This window comes from Leptosomus discolor, chromosome 3 (genome assembly GCF_034619465.1).
Source record: "Leptosomus discolor isolate bLepDis1 chromosome 3, bLepDis1.hap2, whole genome shotgun sequence".
In the NCBI taxonomy this organism is placed as follows: Eukaryota; Metazoa; Chordata; class Aves; order Leptosomiformes; family Leptosomidae; genus Leptosomus; species Leptosomus discolor.
Window position 1 is genome coordinate 6,709,239 of NC_141393.1, and position 22,893 is coordinate 6,732,131.

A 22,893-nucleotide genomic window follows, 5' to 3' on the forward strand; every position below is an offset into this window, starting at 1 on the left:
AAGAACGGAGTGGGAATCGAGTTCTCTCTGATACACCTTCCAAACTTTCAGATACTAACAGGGAGCAACATATATCTCTTTATAAAGGAACTGGGATTGTTTCTGGTGTCTTAGAAGGGAGGAAATGAAAGCTAATATTTGGGAAGTGATCACACCATAATATGATGGAGTAGTTTTGGACAGTGCAGCAGTGAAAGCACTGCAGGAGAGCTGTCTGTGCCCTCAGGTCCTAAGCTAGTCTTTGACAGGCTGCAATCTTCATGCTGGAATCTGACAGTTGCTTATTCTACACAGGGTATTAGAGAACCAAGTTAAACATCTTTATTAGCCTGTGCGAGTCTGTTTGGCAAAGAAAGTCTGATGGTAGAAAGGAATAAAACTGACACATCTTCATGGAAGGAGATACCTTTGACTCATTAACATTCTGAAATTAATACCAAACTTAGCTAAAACCCAATAATATATTTACCCTGTTCCATCCACTTTAGCAATGTGGCCGTCCTTGGAACAGAGCAATTGTGACTGCAGCCATTGGCATTGCAAGTGGTTTGTGTTTGACCTTGAACTGGTCCTGCCAGAATACATTACTGAGTTTAAGTACATTACACTGGTATGAACTTTGGTTTTCCTACTGTGATTTAGAAGGCAAGCTTTGGATTTCACAGATCGAGAGAAAAAAACCCAAGCAGGTAAAATTAAATTCTGTTCAACCCGAAAAGCCCATGTTTAAGGTTGGTTCTCTTCTGTCCATTCTGGCAGAGCCAGATAAAACTTCTGTGGAAGTCAGTGAGAAACTTTCCACTCACTGTAGTGAGATTTGGATGGTGCCTTTACTTCGTAGTTGTAAAAAGCATAGCAAAGAAAGCAAAGATCCTCTAAGTTTCAGCGGATTAAATGAAATGCAGCTGAAAACTAAGTTCTCCCTCACTAAGAACGGCTTTCTCTGAGGTACCACACAAAGTAAAACCTACAGTATAGACTGTGCAAAGGATCTCTTTTTCATGTGGTCTTACGGGGCCAAATGATCTTTAGTTGTTTGATTTAAATTGTGAGATATGCAGTTTTGAAAAAAAAAAAAATTATTCTCAGCTGGTATTCTGAACAAGTTTTTCTTTGATTTCTTCTGTTCATGTTTACAAGCATCTAATGCTGCTGTTTCACTCATCTAACTTCCTAGCTTGCTGCCAAGATAGAAAGGCTCGTTTCAGCCTCTGAATTACTCTGTTAGAAACAAGAGGGTACGAGGAAGTGGGATGTTCAGCTCTGGGGAAAGGAAGGAGAGAGTCAAATTCAGTGATGAGTCAGGCCTGCCTGGTCCCATGGTCCAGTATTAGTCTGCTCTACTCTGATTCTTGGACTTTGGGAACTTCAGTGCACAGGTGTGCTTCTTTTGACTCTAGCCAGAGTTCTTTGTGGTACATAACAACCCATACAAGCAAAAACATTATGCAATGCTTGATTATGAGACAATTAAATGCAGTTTCTAGCAGGTCTGTGTTACAGAAAGATGATTTCCTGACTAGATTGCTATTAACTTCCTAATTGCACTTCTCTCATTTTATGCTCGGTATTAAATTTATTACTTACGTAAATATTAGAAAGTTCGCAAATTCCAAATGCCTTTTATTTTATGTAGCTCAAAGGCCAGTGTCTGTTTTCTATGTGCAATATAATTGTGGAAGAGGGAAAGAGAAGCACAGAAAGATTTATTCTGTCTCATTATTTGCAAAGTGATGATGAAGTTTTGAATATGGAACCAACAGTAAAGGTCAGGCCTCAGATTGCTGGCCTAAACAAAAAAAAACCACATCAGTATTTTCAGTGGCTAAGGCCAATGTTTAGTCAGGTACAGGTGAGGTATTGCTGGCAAATTTTCAATAGAAGAAATTTATGGCATAATTGTTATTGTGTTATTCACGTTGGCCCATGACCTAAACCAAACAAAAAAATTAAAAATTAAAATTTCCATTTGGGCTTGATTCTGATATTGCTTACACTTACTTAACATCACTAGAACTTGGGTTCCTCTGCCTGTGAGTTATGAAATGTGAATCACAATTGTTGGGCTGAATTTTAATTGTATTTCCTATTGTGTAAAGGACAAGTAATTTCAATGAAAAACAGTTTAAGAAAAATGCATCTGAGAATAGAACATGACCTAAACTATCAGCCTTTCCCTTGAATTTTATTAAATACATGACTTCATGCCATTTTGCCAGTTCTTGAAAAGATTTTTTCTTTTTTTGGTTGGATTTGACATCACAAGATTGTAGCCTGGGGGGAAAAACACATCAAAACTGTAGCAGGCTTCAGAAATACATGTTGCTATAATAGCTGCACAGAAAAATGCTTCCTCAGATGGACATTTATACGCATAACTATTGTGTGGAACCTTCAGTAGCCACCTTTTCTGATGAAGTAGCCCTGCTAAATATCTGATACGTGGAACTGTGAAGTAGTCTCTGAACTGTCCCATTTTTAACTCTAGTTTGTGAGTGGTGTTTCCTTATATTTGATGGTTATGTTTTCAATCCCATTTTGCTACAGTTTCAAATAAAATTTTCTTTTCTAAAGCTTATTTAGAGGCAATGTTAAGAAAGAGGAGAATAACAATTCTCTTCTTATTTTACTGAAGTGCTATATTTCCAGTGATCTGTGTTCGCAGTGAGATACTAGGAATTTTCCTCTCACTTTTCCTTTTCCTAAGGATCTGTTGCCTGTCTCTGTCTGGCTCCACTCTTCCCGTACTGCTCTTTCATAATGGAAGTGTTGCCAGTTCCTTATTGTCAGCAGCATCTCTTTCCTTCTGTGAACCAATTCACTGACTCCCCGTCTTACCCACATCACTGTTGTTTCAGGGAGAAGTTAAGAGAATAAAGAGCCTTCAAATAAGTGAAAAAAAAAAGTCATCACAGCTTTTATTGTCTTTTCACTGTTTCATGTTAGTTTGTGTTCACATTTTTAGTCTTTTTATGGTTTACCAGTAGGATAGTGTTTGTATTTGCACGCCATCAGTTGAATCTTTTTCATTTTAAAGGCAGCCATGGAGTATTACAGAATTTGACTGAGTGTCCAGTAAAATTGTCATTTCTGATCTACTTTTGGCCTAGGTTTTGAATTTGAGTGGGAGCAGCCTGAGCATGCTGCAGGACATCTCTAGACTTAAAAACCTTTCAGAAGCTTATCATCAGCTTTAATGAATTTATTTCCTTAAATAATATTTATGACCTGAGAAATTAAGTTCTATTTATTTTTTTTTTTTTTAAGGATCATTTACTAGCATAAATATTCTTACATTGCAAGGTGTGCTTACAAGACAGGATTGGGCCAGGATGTACATAGGGGAGCAGAACGGGGCACTAATCTAGAATCATGAATACTGTGAAATTATTAGCAGCCCACAGTTTTGGTGCCTGTTGATATCGTCTCCAAATTGAGTCACAGTATTACAGTCCCATCACTTTATCACTCATCTGACCTTTATCACGGTCATTTACTTTTAACAAGTAGAATAACATGGCTGGAGCACACTGGGTCTCCCTCAACTGACCCAGTACTGAGCAAGGGGAGTCCCAAGCACTGTATCCAATTAAGTCTGTTTAAAGATTAAATGTGTCTGATTACTTAACCAAAGTTTCTTTTGCCACACTTCTGGCCACATAACTGTTTTCAAATCTGCGTTATCTTGCAGCCCAGCCATTAATATTTTGATGTGGGGCATAACCACGTGATCACTTTTGAGGGCGTTAGAGGCTTAAGCAAACTGCAGTTCTTCAACCTGAGCTGGAATCATCTGAAAAAATCCAGGGAAGATAAAAACATGTTACACAAACACACCCTCAACATACTGTCTTGACATGAAACACAACCCATGGCATAAGGTACATATCAGCACTTGAAATTCCTGGGAAAGCATTCTAACCGTGAGCACAGTTATAAAAGCTTAAAATCTGGTCCTGCACCTTATTAATTCTAAGGCCCTTGCAATGTAAGAAGCCTCATGTTCATGTTATGGCATCTTTGTTCTCACAGGGCTTTCACTTCTTTTTGTAGTCACAAAAGCCTAACCGAGTGAATAAGCTCTGTGGCATTTTTGCTCAGAAATATCTCTGAGGCATAATTCCTTTCTTTTTTGCTTCTCTTAAGAAGTAAATTTATTGGTGGCCTGTGCCAGATATCGAAAACCAAGGCCTGGCTTTAATTTTGCTCTCCCAGCTGCATGGAATATGGGGTGGGAGCAGAGACAGTTCCCAGCCTTGGGGATGTGCACATATGCTGTGAGTCTCGCTGTTACTGCATGTGTCTGTCTGCAGCAGTACAGCTGCGTTGGCTGGAGCTTTGGTGAGAAAGTCAGTAATCAGCCCTTTGACTGACTCTCATTCATTCCTATTGCCCAACCAGCTTCTGCAACAAATGTTTGTCTCTCTATTCTTTATTCCCTTTGAATCAGTACATTTTTAACATTACTTAAAGGGATCAGAGTCAGCAGAGTTAAACCTTATGAAGTTGAGGCATTGAAAGACTCTTTTAAAAGCTTTTTTAATGATCATTTAACACTACATTTAGTATTTTGTACAAGTCAAAGTCAGGCAAACAGAGTGCTATCTGAACAGAACACTTCTCTTAAATAATTGAACAAACCAACACAGGAAACGGAACTCCGTTGGGGCACCCAGGAAGCATCCAAAAAGGTGCTGCCTCGTCTCTTTGGCCTGTCAGTTAAGCTTCACTGAATCTGTTCAATACTTGCTAAGATATAAAAACAAACAATAAGAGCTACCAATTCTGGTGTCTGGTTCTTTGTTGTTATTACTTAGGTTTTTATCAGATTAAACTTTTAACTTTGCTTGTGTTCTTTGCCATCAGCTCTGTGTGTCAACATGGTAACTCTTGAGTATTACACATCACCAAACCTGTGCCTCTCCAGAGTTTCTTAGGTATCCAACCACAGTGTCTAGGTAGTTCAGTCCAGAGCAAAGCAGAAAATCCTTACTGCCTCTCAGAGGATGTTCTACCATCTAGGACACAAGTGACTGCATTTGGCTTCTTTGGCTGTCAAAATACATCTATATTCTGTTCACAAAGACATTATTATTCATGATGTGAGAAGTGTGTATTTCGTGTATTATATTTTAAACTAGCAAGCAGTCTAACATTTTCTGTGTATACAGGAGAGGTTTGTGGTGATGTCTTGAGGTTTCGGTGACACGTCTAAATTCTTTAAACTTTTCTCATGTGTCCTATGAAGCTTGCTGTGGTTTTTATACTATTTCTGGGTCATAAATGAAACCCCTAGATTATAAAAACAAATACTACTACATCTTATATATTAGTGAGCTTCGTAACGTCTGAGTTAGCCCATGTGACTCCAGAGCAGTTTATTACCATCAACGTCACACAAAATCAGCACAATCAAAACTGACATAAAGGTGTCTTGTCTCATGTGTTTCTGGCAAACTGTGTAAGCAGGGATGACACAGTGGCTCTGCTGAAAATCACAGCAAAGCTCTAGCTCTTGACATCCATGAGATGACAATGCACTGAACAGAAGGGAAATGCAAGTCTCTTTCTTGTATCTAGACTATATTGGCAATTTTTAAAAAATTCTTTCTTCAAGCCAGCCTCATTTCACCTGAGTGTCATTGGCTGATTAGAGGCTCTCACTAACCTAGATGGAGTCCTGATTTCTAATGAAGAAGTTGCAGAAGCATTACAATATATCGCAGGATCAAAGATGAGCCAGGTTTGACGTTCTGTTTTGTTGTAACTTACAGCGAGTGCTATGGAAAAAGAAATCTTTAGGAATAATTCTGCACCTGTTTTTTAAAAGAATATTTAGTTTTCTGGGTTTCATGAAGATAGAAGTTTTGTCCTTGCCTCTGGCAGTAGGTCAGAAATCATTTAATAAACACTGATCTTACTGAGATCTTTGCTGGTACCAAAAATTATATTCTAGCATGATCTTGGAAACAGTCGTGTTCAAGTTGTGCTGAATTCAGAATGCAAGAAATTAACCATGTTTGTCAAATGGAAAGAATGGAGAGGAAAATAACAGGATAAACCAAGAGTTTTACATGCTTTTTTAAACATCTTGTGTCAAATCCCTTGTCTTAAGGTATTTTCAGTAGGTAACTTCTCAGAGTATTTTATATGCAGATATGAACCCATCCTTCGCAACTCCTGAGCACAAACTTCTTCTACTTAAGCTCTGGACTATGTCCCAAAGCACTCCTGAATCCTAGGCTGATTCTAAGCTTACACACTCAATGGGCTCTGTGAGTGGGAACTCAGTATCATGCCAACGCAATTTTTATATGGTCACATCACAGTCACAATGAAACTGTGTCTGCTCCCATGCTGAGTAAGATCACGTCTTTCTGCAAAAAAAAATTAATATCTTCACAGAAAAAAGACTATAGTTAATACTGAGCATTTTAATGACGCCTACCTTCTCTGTTTTCTGTACTGAGAACCCTAGATGTGCAAGATCTATAGAGTCTTGTGAAATTATTAACCTTATTAGATCTATGAATTATTATGTCTACTGATACATCACCTTCCCAAAGGCAGAGAAAAACACATACTGAAACTACCTTTTTCTTCTGGATTCTGACTGACTATTTAAAAATCCTTACATAGGATCAAGCCTATAGCGTTGCTTTAATTTCATGAGGTCCTGATTATGATCTCTGATTATATTAGCCATCAAATTTCATTGACATTTTTAGCTTTCATTTTTCAGTAACCTATGTTTCTAACAACTGTTTTGTTCTCATTGCTATCATTTTTCCTGTTTTTCATTTACTTCTACTGTAGTGGAATAAAAGGGCTATGGCCTGATCCAGTAGGGTTCATGAATATTTTCTTTAGTCTGTAAATTTAAAAAGGTGAAGATATTTTTAACTGTAAATGAAAAAGTGTGTAATGTGTTTAGTTTAACCTTCTGCGTCTTTAAACCTCTTCTAACTAGCTTCACATTTTTCAGCTTAATTTTTTGTGCTGCTCATTTTGCTCACAATTGCTTTCAGCATATGAAAATTGCCCTTTTTAAAACACCGAAGCTATATAAAGGACGTGCTTATGAGATACACGTGCTTGGTTTTTTTAAGAATTGCCTCTTAAGGCAACACAAAGTCCTTAATCCACTTGCTTCGTTTAAGGTTTCTGGAACTCCTAATGCTCTGGAAGTATTTCGAAGGAGAGAAGCTTCAAGAATATTGAGCGATTTTTTAAAGAGCAAGGACACTGGTGGCAAGGATAATGACAGAACGAGGCTGATTCAGGAAATTGCAGCCAGATCCTTTGCATTCTCCCTCCCTGATCGGTAGAGATTGGCCCTGAGAATTTTTCATTAGAAAATTCAGTAGCTATGCTTGCTTATTTATTCTGCCAGTTTTGAACCCAACTTTTTTCTGATGTCACAAAATTATAATGTTGAAACATTGAAACATTAGTTCTCCTGGTAAATTCTCTGGACATAAATTCTCTAATGCACATAGCAACACAGTTTTCAGATACTAACTTTTCAAATATACCCTGCCCTAAAATTTAGAGGCTTAGGCACATTTAATGTCTAAAGCCAAATGAGCTTTGCCACACGCATATTGAAGTCTCTATACTAATCCATTTCTTGTGATTAGGCAGGATTAAAATTTCACAGAGTTCTACTAAATACCAATACAAAAACCAGACTGCAAGAAGAGAGCTAGTAGGTCTAATTTCAAACCAGCAAACAGTGAGAATAACCCTTTGAACATTATCTCTCACCTTGAAAGACTACCTAAAATTACAAACTAATTAAGCAGTCAGTTGATGAGCAGCAGGACTGAAGGAAATTGGTTTGCCTTAAGAAAGAGCCTTGTCTTTGGGTTTTCCAGTGCCTAATCAGGTGTGAGCTCTCAGAGTTTCTCAGATCATTCAGAACAGCTCCCTCCTGGAACCTCTAGTATCTGGCATTGTAGCTGAGTTAGTATTGCAGCCTTTCCTTCACTGGAATCATCAGTCTGTAACTCTAATTCAGCTGCTAATTTGGATGGAATTTGTATGAAGTCAAGTAGTGCTTGTCTGACAGGGCTGAAACTCACAAATGGGTTTAAAAACTAGCGGTAAGGCTAGCAGTTGGGTATACAGATAGCACAATCACAGTAGCCGCGTTTCCTTGGGAAACTGAGTTAACAAAAAGCTGCAAGAGTCAGTGGAGGAAGAGCCAAGGTCATCCTAACCTGTTCTGATCCATCAGCTGAAATCATGTTAATCTACCCAGGATGAAAGGTTAACAGCTCCTCTGTCAGTTCAATTTGTGATTAGAGTACAGAATAGCTAGAGGAAAACACATTTCTGCTGATAAGTGTAGTGTTTCACTCTGTGTGCATTAGGGAATTCATGTTTAGAAAAATTGCCAGGAAAATTAATGTTTTATCATATGTCATATCAGTTTTGTGACATCAGAGAGAAGGGATTCATAAAGCGTAAGATCAATATTTTGGAAAATAAAATAATATAGCCAAAAATTGTTCTTTAGTCATCACCAAAGCCAGTCTAATGACACTGAATATTTAAATGATTATTTGTCTTAGATACAATCTCAATACAATACTAGATATTTTGGGCCCCTACAATACAATTTGAATTTTTTGACTGGGACTCTGTGATCTTTTCTTTTCTCCATTGTGCAGTGACTGGCTAACATATTGTGGTATTACCAGAATGGGGGAGTCGTATAGGTTATAGGTTGGATCACTGACAGCCTTGTCTTTACAGGAAGCTTGCTGCCAGGTGTCTAAAGTCAGATCTTGTGTAAGGAAGTCATTTCACAACCTGGGCAGCAAAATACACGTTTGGTATTGACATTTATTTGTTTCTGTTTAAGAATATTTCAAACAAGAAGATTATTGAATTTGTTAATCTATGAGCTAGGGAAAAGAGTACTTAGTTTGTATTTAAAAAGCATGAAGAACTATAAAGTTAGGATACATTCTGCTCTGACTTTGCACTTGCCCTCTTCTCGACTAAATATCCAGCCTTGGGGTTAGGCTGAAATCCTCTTTCCAGTGAAGTCCTGTTGCAGAATGAGGATGTGTAAAGCAGACTAGCCAATAAAATAATCATGTATTGCAGAAGGATTTAAATTGAGCAAAATCATTTAAAGTCTAATGCAGACAAGAAAAAAATGCCTATGTTCAGATAGCTTCAACTGCGAAGGTACATTTGGGAGCTGGCGTATTTACGCCGTAGAGATCTTGTTTTTGGAGGAGAAGCTGAAGTTTTTTGAAATGTATTAAAGATGAGTAGCTCTGTTGCATAATGGAGAAATACCACATCCTGCATCCAAGATATTGTCATTGTTATTAGTAGGAAATGGACACGCACCAACTGAGCACAGAATAAATAGGTGGAATTAATTTGCAGATTGATTGACTCAGTTCTAATACTGAGTTTTACTACAGATCCCTGTCTCAAATCTGGATGAACAACACTCTTCAAAATTTGCAACTTGGAAAAATTGGAGCATTTAAGATGGGCATCATTTAGCAACAACAATCTCACAGAAACAGAAGGAATAGACTCTTAACCTCGAAGAACTCACATTAGATGAAAACTACATTTCAACACTAGATGGTACTGTACTCACCATGGTACTGATAATGCAGGTTGTTAAGCTGGGACACGGCAGAAATGTTTCTTTATAGTGAAATATTATAGAGGGTGACTTTTTACTTGCTGCCAACAGAGTGAGTTTTTCAAATATTAAAAAATCTGAGTGTATCTTTAGCAGAACTGAAGAATAGGAGTGAAGTGGAACGGTTATGTTCTAGCAAAAGAAGTATTTTTATTAAAATGTGCGTATTTATCTATGTTTAATGATGTAATTGATCTAATGATCATTGATCTATTTACAGTTGGACCCAGTAACACAAACTGTGTAACTTGTAACTTGTTTTACCTTCTGTATCAACCATCTTTTTCAATTACAGCTCACTCTATACTAAATGCATCTTGTTTGTTTTTCAAGGCATTTCAAAGCTTTCCAAAATTACAAGACATAGTGTAAATAATCACAATCTTATCAGCCTCGAAAGACATGTGTCTGAAAATCTGCCTTATCTTCATTATGTTTCCATTGAGAACGACAGAATCACATCTTTAGTTGGCTTGAAGAAAACTTACTCGCTAATAAAGATATACATAAGTAATAACTTTGTTTATACCAACTAAGAGATACATAATTAAAGGTAAATATTTACTAATTTGTTTTTTATTACATTAGAAAGACTGTGTTTCCCCACTTGTCCAAGTACAGAGGAAGCTACACTTAAACGTAACTGGAGGTTTTGCCTGTGGTGCTGCGTTCATCCATCTGTACAGTGGAATCCGAACTGATGAGAACCCCATTTTTGGATTGATACTCCATCCTGAGAAGGAGATACTGAACCCTCCAGGTGGATTGGGCTCAAAATGTTAAACATCACTTATACCAGGTAGGTTAAATCAAGGTTTACAATCCATGGAAGAATTCTGCAACTCATGTCAAATAACAATTACACCTGCAGCAGTTCCAGTTCTTTTCGGCTTACCTGGAATGCTAGTGTGTGTATTATAAACTTTGGTGGCTGGATTCAGACACTAATTGGAGACTGATTCTTATTTATGTTCAGACTCTTATGTAAAACTGTGTGAGAGCCCAAAGGCTTTTAAGGCAATGTCAGTATAGTTTTCACTCACTTTAAGGGCTGTCTTTGTGGCTTGAGTGTTGAAAAGTGCTCTTAATCTAAATGAAGATATCTGGATTTTGTTAAGTGATTTCTCAGTTTTGAGTCATGCAGATGGCAGCTGAAGAGCTGAAAACAAAGTAGTTTGAATGCACCTATATATGGGTGTTTTTAAATTATATTAATAAACCCGTGCTTTTTTCTACTTAGGGTTTAGCTAATCTGATCATTTTGGACATGAGTAGAAATTGAATAGTCTGGAACCAAGATCACTACCAACTAATCTGTATTATTCCATCTTCCCTCTCTCAAAGCCTTAGATGACATCACAGTAGAAAGTTATTCTGTGTGTAGATTATTATTATAACTTTGTAAAAAACAGTTCTTTAACAAATCAAGATCCAGTTGATCAGACTTGCTACTCTGTGTAATCTTTTCATATACTCCGTAACACTCCATTGTCTGTTTCTGTCTCTCTTTAGTCATTTTTGGGTAGAAATTGCTTTTTTTTTTTTTTTTGAAATAATACCTAGCACAATAGTGTCCTGGCTCATTGCTAGGGTTCCTGAGTCTTTAACTATAAATTTGGAGCTTAATCATTTCTAACACCTATGAAAGAAGTGTATGTTACTTACAAATCTTTATTGTAAACTGACTGAAAGAACTAACTAAACTAACAGTCATCCAGGTCTGCTCAAATAAAGGTAGAACTCTTTTTAAGTCGCTTTGATTTTAAACATTTCTAATTCATTGAATTGTAAACTGTATCTTGACTATATTACCATGATAGTTCTAGATCTGCATTAGTGTAGCAGACATCACTTCAAACGCATTTAACAGGAACCAAGAGAAGGAGAAAGTGCAAAAGATTTGTTTGGAGGCAAACTCACCTCTGACATGACTGCAGGTAGACTGGGACATTTAGACCTCATGGAAATGCAAGAATTAAATTGGACAACTTCTAGTATCAGGTGCGCTCATTTCCAGAACTGCGTTATCTATTAAAAGTAGCATCTTGTATTGTGGATAGAACACGAAAATCTAAAGCTAGAATCTGAACTTAGCAAATATGCCTGATAATTCCCTAGCATTTGTAAGCCAAGTTCCCTTGACTGATCCGTAAAATAAGTGTAATATTTCATCACAAAGGGTTACCTTCTGCAGTTTTGTTGAAGAAATGTTCGTTCTCTAGATGCTTCCGTTTTTCATTTAGAGTGATGCTGCCTGCACAGAGTTTGACAGAAAATGTCTATGAGAGATAGGGTACCGGCTCCAGACCAAGTACATCTAGAAGAGAGATTTTATTTGATCAAAACCCATCTAAAATAATTTCTTTCAGAACAAGTTCAGCCAAAGTGAGAACAGACATGTATGTATGGGCAGTGCTGCTTCTGCAATCTTCTGATTTCTGAAAAAGCTGCCTTGTCCATTGTAAACCTACTGGAATTTAGACTAAGAATGACCTGTGTTTGGTTGCATTGAATGCATCTTTAACTGGACACTAATGTGTGCACCCGGAGGGACAGTCACTGTTGTGCAACAGAAGTATTTTACCCAGCACTAGTCACAGTTGTTTGCAGACTTCATCCCTCATATTGATCTTTAGGAAAGTATGTCTCTGGGTTGTATGTATGTATTTGTCTTCTTGGAGACATATTTGTATTTCACTCTTTCCCAGTGTCCTGCATCTGTCAGTGAAAGTCCCTACCAGATATAACATGTGAAGACAATTTTCACAGCACAGTCCATGATCTTCATCTTTTGATTTTAAATAGCCTAGAAGGCCTCCAGCAACAGTATCACCATGCCAGGAATATCCGTGTCAATACTCGTGGAATTGAGTAGATGTTGCTCATAAAGAAATTTTAACTCCTAGTAGTTTGACATTTGGTTGCAAGAGACTGTTTTAAGATGTGAGGACAGATACGAGTATTTAAACACTCTTGTCAGGATTATTTTCTGCGAGGACATTTATTCCCTGGAGCTTTGTTGTAAAAGACTGTAGAGCAATACTGTAACACTGACTATGTCCCTTTTAAGGTATTGCAATTGCAAGCCTTGAATTTCTTGCAGAGATGTATCGACAGCACGGTTATGAATTCCTAAAAATTACTTGAGGAATGTCTGTCTGACCAATAGAGTATACTGCTTCTACCAGTAAGAATTCTTCTACATACCTTGCAAGCAGGCTTGGACACAGCTGAGGTACACAATTACAACCTGTGTGGTGCTTGGCAGGCCTCAGGGTAAGTGGAGAATGGAATATTCCATCTGAACAATTGCAGCTCCGGTGCTGCTGGAAAGCAACGAAAACAGCCTGAGAGGTGTGCAACTGGAATTTCAGTAACGTGGTATAGAAGTAAAGAGAGCAGACTGCTGAAAGCCCTTGCCTTTGGTGTTAGAATCAAATTAAATGGTTATTCTGGAAAAAGAAAATGTGAATTTGTTGTGAGATTTTCATTAGGGTGTTTCCTTCATAGGAGCATGTTTCATTTCTTACCCCAAAGCCAGCATGTGATGGATTTGCTCATGCTACATATCTCATTTCTATCTTATATTTCTATGTTATTTGTGTTCTAAATCCATATTTGTCTTTTTCTACTTAATTCAGAGCTGTAGAGCTGGTGTTATCAGACCAGTTTAGAAATGTCTGCGGCGTGAATTTACAGAACAATAATCTCATGTCTTTCAGCGGTTTAATCCTCCTTCCTAATGCCAAGGTGGGTTCATGACACACTCTTTTCTACTTTTCTTAATAATATCAATGATAAACTAATTTCCTTTGATTGAAAATGCTTTCTTTAATCTTTAATACCCTGTTGTTTGTGGGGTTTTGTAACAACAGCAATCAATCAACACTAAGCCAATTGCAACCACTGTTTCAACTTTACAGTATTGTTGCAGTACTCTGATCCAAAATCAATGAGTTGCATTAAACTTTTTAAAGCACTTTAAACTGACCAATCATCTTTCTGAAGATCAAATTTCTGAATCAGAAGAATGTAATTGGCAGTTTTGCTAACGTGTTGGCAGAGAAACATTCTGTTTGAATAATTAAGTTTCCTTTTTACAGGTATCGTGCCTGAACTGCAATCACATTGAATCAATACTGCCTGAAGAAAAGCTCCCAAATCAGGTAACAAATAGGCAGCAGCTGTACTGAAAGATGGCTTCTCATGGCTATGGACAGGAAGGACTTGACAAAGAAAGCAAGTACCATCAGCTTTTAAAATATACTTTTACCTCTCCTTCACTCCACTGAGGAGGAAGGAGGTGTCTTCAGTGCCAGTAGCTTTGGATCTCCCTTTTTTTTCCCCTCCTAACTTCAAGAAATCCATTAAATTTTTCTGTTTGCTTGTTTTGCAAACATATGGTACTTTTGGCATCATCTAATTGGCTTTTCTTTCCTAAGATCTTTCTGAACTTGTTAGGCCTCTTCTTCACCAGACTAACTATAGCAGGCTGCTGTCATCTGCTCTGTGGATCCTGTCACCTAGGTGATTAGGCATACATTGAAGTATTTTCACCTTCCTACAAAGGATTCTCTGTAGGAGAAGATCAGGATTGTTTGGTTGTTTGGGGGGGGGGGGGGGGGTGGGGGGTGGGCAGGGGGGAATGTTGAAGTTCTTTTGTCCAAAGAAAATTGTGTCATCATGCTCTTGTTTGCTTTATTTGTTTAGGGATACAGAATTTGGAGAAAACCTGCAGAGTTTGGAAGATTTTCCTCTGGGTTATAATGGAATTGCTTACATGGCCCAGCTACAGCTTAGCAGGCTAAAAAACTTGGAAATTCTGGTTTTGCAGAGTAGGTGGGAGAAGTTTTTCTGTACATTCATTTAAGCATTTTACAGTACTCTCCTTATGTACAGTCTTCACTCTGTGCCTTGAATTTCTGGGGGACGGTCTTCTCTGGTCTTGACCTCAATAAGAATGACATCCAAGCTTTAATTCTCGCCCTGGCTCAAAGAACCTTCAGCTGTTGAACAGTGAAATTCTTCCATAATGCACCACTGTGCCTCACTTGTCTTTTACAAGACGAGGGCAGAGCAGGATAACCAGCACGTGGAAGACACTTCTGTTGGCTAAAGCCCAGCAGCAGTTTCCACACTGAGGAAATTTCCTCCTGACTATAAGCAATACCACGATAAGGATTGACCTAAGTCTTGTTACCCTCAAGATGCCCAGACTTTATTTAGGAAGATATTTTGCTTTAGAGATGGCAGATAGATAGACGAAATCAAACGCACTGTTGTCCAGTGTCACTGAAGTGGTCCAAAACAACCCACAAGTAATTCAGACAGTTGATGAGCTGCTTTTGTTTCAGATAATTTTTTTTTTTTGCTGGAAAGGAATCCAAACACATTAAAGATGTTTCCATGCATTTACCCTTGCTATATTGGGAAACTACATCAGCCAAATTGAAGGACTTGAAGGTCTCCAGTTCCTGCAGGAGTTGGTACTGGACTGTAACTCCATTAAAGAGATTTCACAAGGTTTCCTTGCTAGTCAGAATAGTCTTTTGACTCTTCACCTGGAGTGAAACCAAATACGAAAACTGATCCATTTACAACCTTTGGTAAAATTGCAGAGACTCTTTCTGGACTCCAACAGAATTCAAGTACAGTATATTTTTGTTAATGCTGTAGATTCAGTGGGCTAAATGTGGTGGACAGTTTTCAGACAAAATTCCCATGTTCTTCTATGGATTTGGCTGAGTAAAATTACCAATATTTTCCCCAAGATATATACATCACTTGCAAGATTTCTGAGAGCTCCTGACATATGGTGTATTTTTTAACTTTTGGACAGGAATCATCTGAACTATAAAAACTTCAAGTTATTCCCAGTCTTAAAGTGCTCTCAAAACACAGAAATCCAGTGCGTGTATTCATTTGCATTTTTAAATAACCTAGATGTACATTTCATTTTATACACTGAATATTTACTCTTCATAATTGTTAAAGCTACTAAGAATTTCTCCAGAACCAGGTCACTTCTAAGTATCTGTTATTATTGTTTTAAGGCTGAGAGCTTCATGGTATGCATGATGATCACGTTGCCTCACTGTCCCTGTCTCATGCCATGCCGTGATCAGAATGCACTCATTCTTCAGCATACTGTTCTTCATAGCGCTGCAAGATAAATGTGAAATGTATGTGTCTGCATGAGTATGTTGCAGTGATGGGCTGGCCTTTCAACATTGCAGAGCAGGTCAGATCTGTGAAAAAAGGTCAAAGAATGTTAAAGGATTTCTGAAATACTGGATTTTATTTTTTAAATGGCTCAATAGTAATCTTCTTAGTTGTTTTGCACATCACTCCTTGAAAAAGTCCCAAAGGGAAATTTCAGGTGTCTTTTTTTCCAGACATGCCTCTGTTTTTCAGTGTAGTACTGTTGGTTTACCTTTTTTATCCCTGGGAATAAACTATTAGAACACAGTAAAGAAGACTCTAGCCTTTCTGAATTTAAGAATACATAGCTATGGGACAGAAAAGAGCTAACACTCTCAAATGGTAGAAAAGGCTTTCCTGGTAACCATAAAAGGACATTTGGGATTCAGTGGGGCCAAGTGTTTGAATAAAGGCTCTAGGATCTCAGCTTTGTGTATTTAAGTAGCTTAGCACCACTGAGCTTTAAAGTAGCATCAAATATAAATGGCTACAAAAATACATTTTTCATTATTAGTTTTGAGAAAAAATGTGGCTTGCTAAATTTCAGTTGAAAACAGTTCATACAGCCTGTTTTTATAAACAGACCCTTGAAGATTAGGTGGAAAGACCAAGATCTAAATGCCTCTTAGCTTCCTTTTACTGTGAACCTGCAGCATTTGGTCTAAAGCAACAGCTAGAAACACGGGGAAGCGAGAAGACAGGGGCATGCTGGAGCAGTAGTACATAGGGTGCAGTCATGCGCTCTGTTTTCAGTGGTTGACTCAAAAGGATATTTTTGCTCTTCTGACATTTTTTAAACCAACTTGCAAACGGTTGTACAGATTCGGAAATGAATTGGCTTCTGAAATGAATGATGAAATGGCAGGAGAATGTCAAGCAAACTGAATGTTAGTAATGGCAAGAAGTCACACTCCACGCAAGGAAAAAAGCCAAGCAGATTCCTCTTGTGAAACTGCTATTCCAGGGTTTCCTTCTTTAGAATTGCAGGCCTAGACTTTCTCCTGAAGGGGATCGAGGTGGTGGGCTCAGCTGTCCTTTATACACTGTGGCATAAGAAGCATATCTCGCAGTGTGTTAGTACGCATCAGGTTGTACTCACCACTATGGTCCACACTTCAGATAACTTATCACCCCTCATTTTCAGTAACATTGTATATTAAAACAGAAAAATATTGCTAGCCTTTCCTGTCTGCCGCACAGCCTGCGTCTGAACACTTGGCCTTCTATAATGCTGTTTTCTTGTCACGTCTCTGCAGGGTGCAGAGTGCACTCGAATCCTCCTATGTGCTGAGGGCCATGAGAAGCTGCTGTGATCCGGGCTAACTTGGTGAGGAAGGTATAAATTTGCCCACAGCATGCCGCTTTGTCACTACAAAATGTCAGTTATTCATGGGCACTTAAAGATGAAAAACTTTGCTCAAAGGTATATAGTCATTTATGCACAGTTTGGATTCTGTTTCTAGGGGAGTAACACTGGTGTAAGTCTTGGTTCAGACATTTACTGGTGTAGCTGAGATACTGCCAGACTGACTTCTTGGACAAGGACCCCTTTGTGGGTTAATTTGTATTTTGTTTGCACTGGGTTCTCTCAAGAAGAACTACTGTTCATTGCTTGTGTTTTGACTGCCAGTAAATACAGAAGAAAGGATAAGAACTGACTACCAGCCCCTGGAACAAGTAAAGCAAATGTTATTCAAATTCCAAGGACAACATTCATGTCACCTATGTGGTTATCATAGCATTAAAATAGATTCGTTTTTCCTTCTAGGTAGACTCTCTGAAGCACTTTCACGTTTTGTAAAGTCAGCAGGGAAAAAAGACATACTATCTGCTCCCTTTCTTCACCGCAGAATTTAATGAGTGCAAGAACCTATAACATCTGTCATCCTGCCAGGAAGATGCCTACTGTTTGGGTGTTGTGATGCCTTCATTGAGGTGCCTGTGATAGGCAATTGCAACACAAACAAGCCATTTAAAAACTATAAAAGACCCATTAGAGTCTCAGGCTCAGCTGTCTATAGACACAGATGACACTAGATGTTATTGTGGAGAAACATGAAATTTACCCCCAGTAGTAACTTATACTTACCCTGGAGTTCCATGCTGCAGCAAACCCACTCTCATTTTCTCACAGGGTTCACCCTCAGTTCATACTCCTGTGCGCTTACACAGCTTTTGGATGGTCCAGACTGTACAGGTAGAATAAGGTCATGGGGAGAAATTAAATTTGCAAGTGCACATTTGATGAACCAAATCCTCATACATAGGTTAAGCAGCTGCACTACCAGTGTCATGCAAGTATGTCCATGCAGAACAAGAACAGAAGGAGCAGAAGCAGCCATACCTTCACAGGGTATCTGCATCCAATAACTTTCTATAAAAGTTTCAGAGGATCCTAATTCTCTTACCTCATAATGTTACTATATAATGCAGTATCACAGCAACGCTGCATCAATGTTTTAAACTGTCATTTTCAAGCGCAATATTCACCATTACAACTTCTCTGTCCATCTTTCCTTGGTAAATGGGATTCTTGACACAGCTGATTCCAACTTCTCTTCTTGCTGATAGTTACCTTCATAATTATTTTCAACTGTAATTTGGTAGTGCCATATCATGTTGTCTTGTCTTGAAAGAGCCTATCTTGTCCCACCTGTATCCATTGGAAATACTTTAACACAGATAATACTCTTCATTTATTCCTTTGCCTATAAGCCTGTAGCTTTGTGTTAGCTCTTGCTGTCCCTCCTCAGCAAAGTACTTGTTTCCACCACTGTGGTTCCATCTTGCCTGTCCCCATGCTTCTTGTTGAGAGTGAGGTCATGTCCTAATGCCTTGAGATGCAATTGCACACCATGAGCTGACCACTGTTACTGCTCATCAACACCCCCTTTTCACTGTCATATTTCTACCTTTGCTACGCCTTTTGTTGAGAGGGGAGTCCCTGGACAAGCTACCTTGTTTTCCTCCAAACCTTGCCCTGAAATTCTCAGTGACTACGAAACCAAAAGAAAGCTTCACAACAGTTGGGCATCTGCTGTGACCATTGTCTGTCACACTAACCAATTTTATTGCTCATTATTTTCTTGTGCTCACCCATCTGTCAATCTGTCTTCATTCATTGGGTGTGTCTCATCTCATTTTACAGTATAAATTCACTGGAACAGAGATTTTTAGTAGGATTCACTGTTAGGTTCCCTAAATACAAGAATAACAATGACAACAGCAAGGAGTCAGAGAGGAGGCTAGCCCAGCACGTGTCTCCTAGGAACAGAAGGTTCATTGTCTCTGTGGGCCTGTTTATCACTAAGACCCCACTCACTGAAAGAGTTTGTTGTCCCACAGCAGACCTGTGGTTTCTGTATCACAGCATGAAACTTCTGTGGAGCTTTGTTTGATGACCAGAACTCTTCCCTTCCAGCTCAAAAGACTGCAGTATGCATTTTAACCATCGGCTCACCCAGAAGGATCAATACAGTAATGAGGAGATCTAGAGTCTGTCCCCACTCTGTGTTGTGCAAGCCAGTTCTCTCTTCATGTCTCACTTTTGTATTTATGGAGCACAGTAACAGTTCTTTTACACATCTGAAACAGAGGTACTAAGAATGATGAAAAGAATCAGTACGATTGGTTTTATTCTCCCGTCCTCATCAACCTGTCCAGCTTCTCCTCAACCCTCTTTGCTTTATGGATAAGCAGACACCTACAGCACAAGGTTATTCTACTCCAATTGTCTCCTTAAATTTTTTGCTGCCATGATGCTGTCACTGTGCCAAATCACACCTAAACTGTTGCTGAGCTGCAAATAGTACTTAATGTGCTGAATCTAACCCCTTTGCTGTTATCTTATGCTTCCCACACCTATGGGTTATGTCCTTATTGCATCCTTGTATAAATTTCTTGGCATAAATGTTTTATTGTGTAAATAAAGCCCTTTAGCAGGATATTATCAGCTTCTACTACAAGAATAAATGTTATTTGATACTGATATTAGTGGTATCTTCACTGTTTTGCCAAGTCTCAGTCTCCACATTGATAGCAGGTCACTTCTGAAACCAGAGAGGTTAAAATCCATGTACACTTGGGTTCTGTCGCAGAACTTTGTCTGTCAAAAATGTGTTATCGCAGATCTCTGGCTACATTAATCTCTCTGTTTGCAGACTCCGGACCTTAGTAAGTCAGTGAAACACATTTTCCCACTTGAAGCCACAATGCTTGTATACAGAGTTCAAAGCACTTTTGGATTGAGTAGTTTCATGTGTAAATGTTTTATTTCAAAACTGACCTGTGCTTTTATTCATTGGACATCACTTAAATAAAAACATGGCAGAATGAGTAAAGCAATAGAAGCATGTTAAAACTATATCTTTAGAGAAATCTCTGTTTTATATTCGGGTTCAGTGGAGATGTTATACCTCATTAGCTACAACAGAACTGAGCCATTTTCTCATTAGATCATTCAAGTGGAACAACACAAAAGATTTTTCAAGTTTGTCAGTTGCATTTTAGTTGTGCTTTTTAAAGTGCTTGTTAGAAAGCAAGAATTGAAACCGTATGGTGTTGTTTAAGCTTAAGAAGTGCTTTTGATCTTAAGCTTCAAAAGAGATTTCCCCAGCAGAAAGTAGGCTAGCACTTTATTTAGTACTGTTTTAGGTGGACACCAGAGCACTCTGTATGTAATAATATTTTCTTTTTTCATGCTATTGATTAAATCTCTTTTAATATTGTCACTGCTGAATTAGAGATGATTTACGGGAGGCAATCAATCACCATTGTCATTGTACTGGACCCAGTTCTAACAAAAATAACAAACCAGCACAGACTGGCACATCAGTTGCTACAAAACGTGATGGTCACAAAATGGGACTTATGAACTACTAAGTATTTTAAAATACAATAAAGATCCTTCCAAAGGTGAATTTTTATCAGCCCTCTGCTAGCCATCCCCTGTAATGACTTTAAACTTGAAAATGTATTGTTTTCTCTCTTTCTCAGTAAAACCAGCTTCAGGGCATTACAGTAGCTTTTTTCTTAAAGTGGTTACGGTTTTGTTTCAAGCATTTGAGTTTCGTAGCTAGTAGTGCTTTTTAATGTACACAACCTGCATTATAGCCTCTGTGTTTGACAGCTTATCTAGAAAGTACAATAGTCAAATCCTAAGCTCACAACAGTAATTTCAAGAACTGATCCTGCAGTTCTTCACTCACAAAAAGTTGATCATTACTGTTCGTATTACTGCAAAACCAAAAAGACATTTCTACCATACAGACCAAGATATGTAATCTTTATTTCTGTTTTTCCTTTTCTTATGAAGGGTTTTCCAGTTGCAAACTCTCCAAGGACTCTGGATTTCCCGCATTGCCAGCAAACTTTGCAAGACATAATCCTCTCAGAATAACAAATGGGAATCTGAATGAAAACATTAACCACTTATTTGGCTCTGATCTTATATTTGGTCATGAACTTGAAGCACCTCTGCTGAAAAAGCCAAACGACAGTAAGCGTAAGTATTCCTGAATAGTTAACATAGTTACACTCCTCCATGCTACATATTCTATGGCCCTATAAAACACTTTTAACAAGGACATTTTTATCTTTCCTGGGTACCTTGCAAGTCTGTTAAGTTTCTCACAACCTTTCCAGAGCTGGAAAATACATGTGTTTTCTGAGAGGAATACCTATCTTTGTCAATTCTTCACCCTAGGATGGCTCTTCAGATTCAGTCTGAATCCTTGATAGAAGAATTAGCCTTTCAGTGCTTTCAAAACCTTTGGATTTGGTTTTTTTCTTTAATTTATTAACCAGTTTCAGTCTGTAAAGTTTTATCGGTGCTAGGGACTGAAAGAAAATGGTGTAACGTTCTGGTGAGGAAAATTAAGAAGAAAAGAAGGATGAGTGTGGTACCTGATGACTGGCCGCTGGGGGGAGGCTGTGCAGGGAGAATATCCATGTGCTTTTTGTGTTACAGGTAAGTCTAAGAACGCAGGAATTACAACAAATAATCTTTGAAGCATCTGTGCAGAAGGAGCTCTTAGGCGACCCAAAGGAGCAGCAAATAATCTTCTAAAGCATTTGGTGCATCACAGTGCTACTTGGTGAACCAGCCAACTGCATCAGGGAAACACACACAGTGCGGGTAGGTGAGGCTTTTACCTCCCCTAAACACGGCTTCTGCTTCTTCTTTCCTTTTTTGGGGGCGTGCAGCCAAAGCACTTCTCTTCAAACGTTACTTTTCTTTCTCTAAATGCTACCATATAGTCTCTACTTCAGTTTCCAGACTCACCAAAAATGTGTTTACTCTCTTCTGATAAAACTTGCAATGCAGCTAAGAAAACGTCTAGGCAACAACTTAACATTTTGCAATCAGAACAATGACTATACTATAAAACAGAGCCAGTTGTTTAACAGAAATAAACTGGTATCTCCCAAATCCCTGCTTAATCCTGTTCTGTCACCAACTCAAGACTTTCTGGTTTGGGGTTTTTTTGTTTGTTTTCTGTTGCCTCAAGTCTAGTTTCGTCTGCTGCCTGAAGTCTAGGTTTTTGCCATATTTGCCAACATAAGGGAGCTAATTAAGGGCTTGTTCCCAAAGATGTTTCTCCACAACCTTCTTCAGTTGGTATTTACATATACGCAGAGATGACAGGAGTAGTTTCCAGAGGAACACATATTTTTTGTGACTAATATTACCAAACATCTAGAGAGGAAACACCTTAAATAAACTTGATTTAAACCAGACAGTCCCATGCTGACTCAAATGTTACAGAAGAAAAAGCAGTCATCAGAGGAAGTGACGTTACTCAGCGTGACTGATTTATACAGAACTAAATTCCCAGTAACATCAACCTAAGCTGGTCTCTTCACAGGACTGGATTCTACCTTAGCTGCACACTGTCCAAGATCCTTTCACAGGCACATCTCTTTTACTTAAAAAGTGGTTTTTTCTGGCTTGAGGCAGCATGTATGACTCCTTCCCCATGTTGCAGATTGATCCTCATGCGTTAAAAAAAAAA

The 22,893-nt window shown here is 38.3% G+C and overlaps 1 protein-coding gene across 1 annotated transcript in view; it reads left to right on the plus strand.

Moving 5' to 3' along the window:
- The window catches only part of LRRC9 (leucine rich repeat containing 9), a 51,283-nt gene extending 29,304 nt beyond the window's left edge, over positions 1-21,979 (plus strand). Inside the window, 21 exon segments of the mRNA XM_086462963.1 lie at positions 489-610; positions 1,637-1,852; positions 3,111-3,173; positions 3,175-3,234; positions 3,707-3,849; positions 3,851-3,881; positions 5,618-5,743; positions 9,476-9,567; positions 9,569-9,618; positions 10,013-10,231; positions 10,918-10,994; positions 10,996-11,055; positions 11,550-11,680; positions 13,321-13,429; positions 13,783-13,922; positions 14,390-14,512; positions 15,108-15,327; positions 15,519-15,587; positions 20,041-20,053; positions 21,195-21,383; positions 21,849-21,979. Of these exon segments, the coding sequence (XP_086319089.1) occupies positions 489-610; positions 1,637-1,852; positions 3,111-3,173; positions 3,175-3,234; positions 3,707-3,849; positions 3,851-3,881; positions 5,618-5,743; positions 9,476-9,567; positions 9,569-9,618; positions 10,013-10,231; positions 10,918-10,994; positions 10,996-11,055; positions 11,550-11,680; positions 13,321-13,429; positions 13,783-13,922; positions 14,390-14,512; positions 15,108-15,327; positions 15,519-15,587; positions 20,041-20,053; positions 21,195-21,383; positions 21,849-21,979 (2,384 nt within the window).
- The last annotated feature ends 914 nt before the right edge of the window (positions 21,980-22,893 follow it).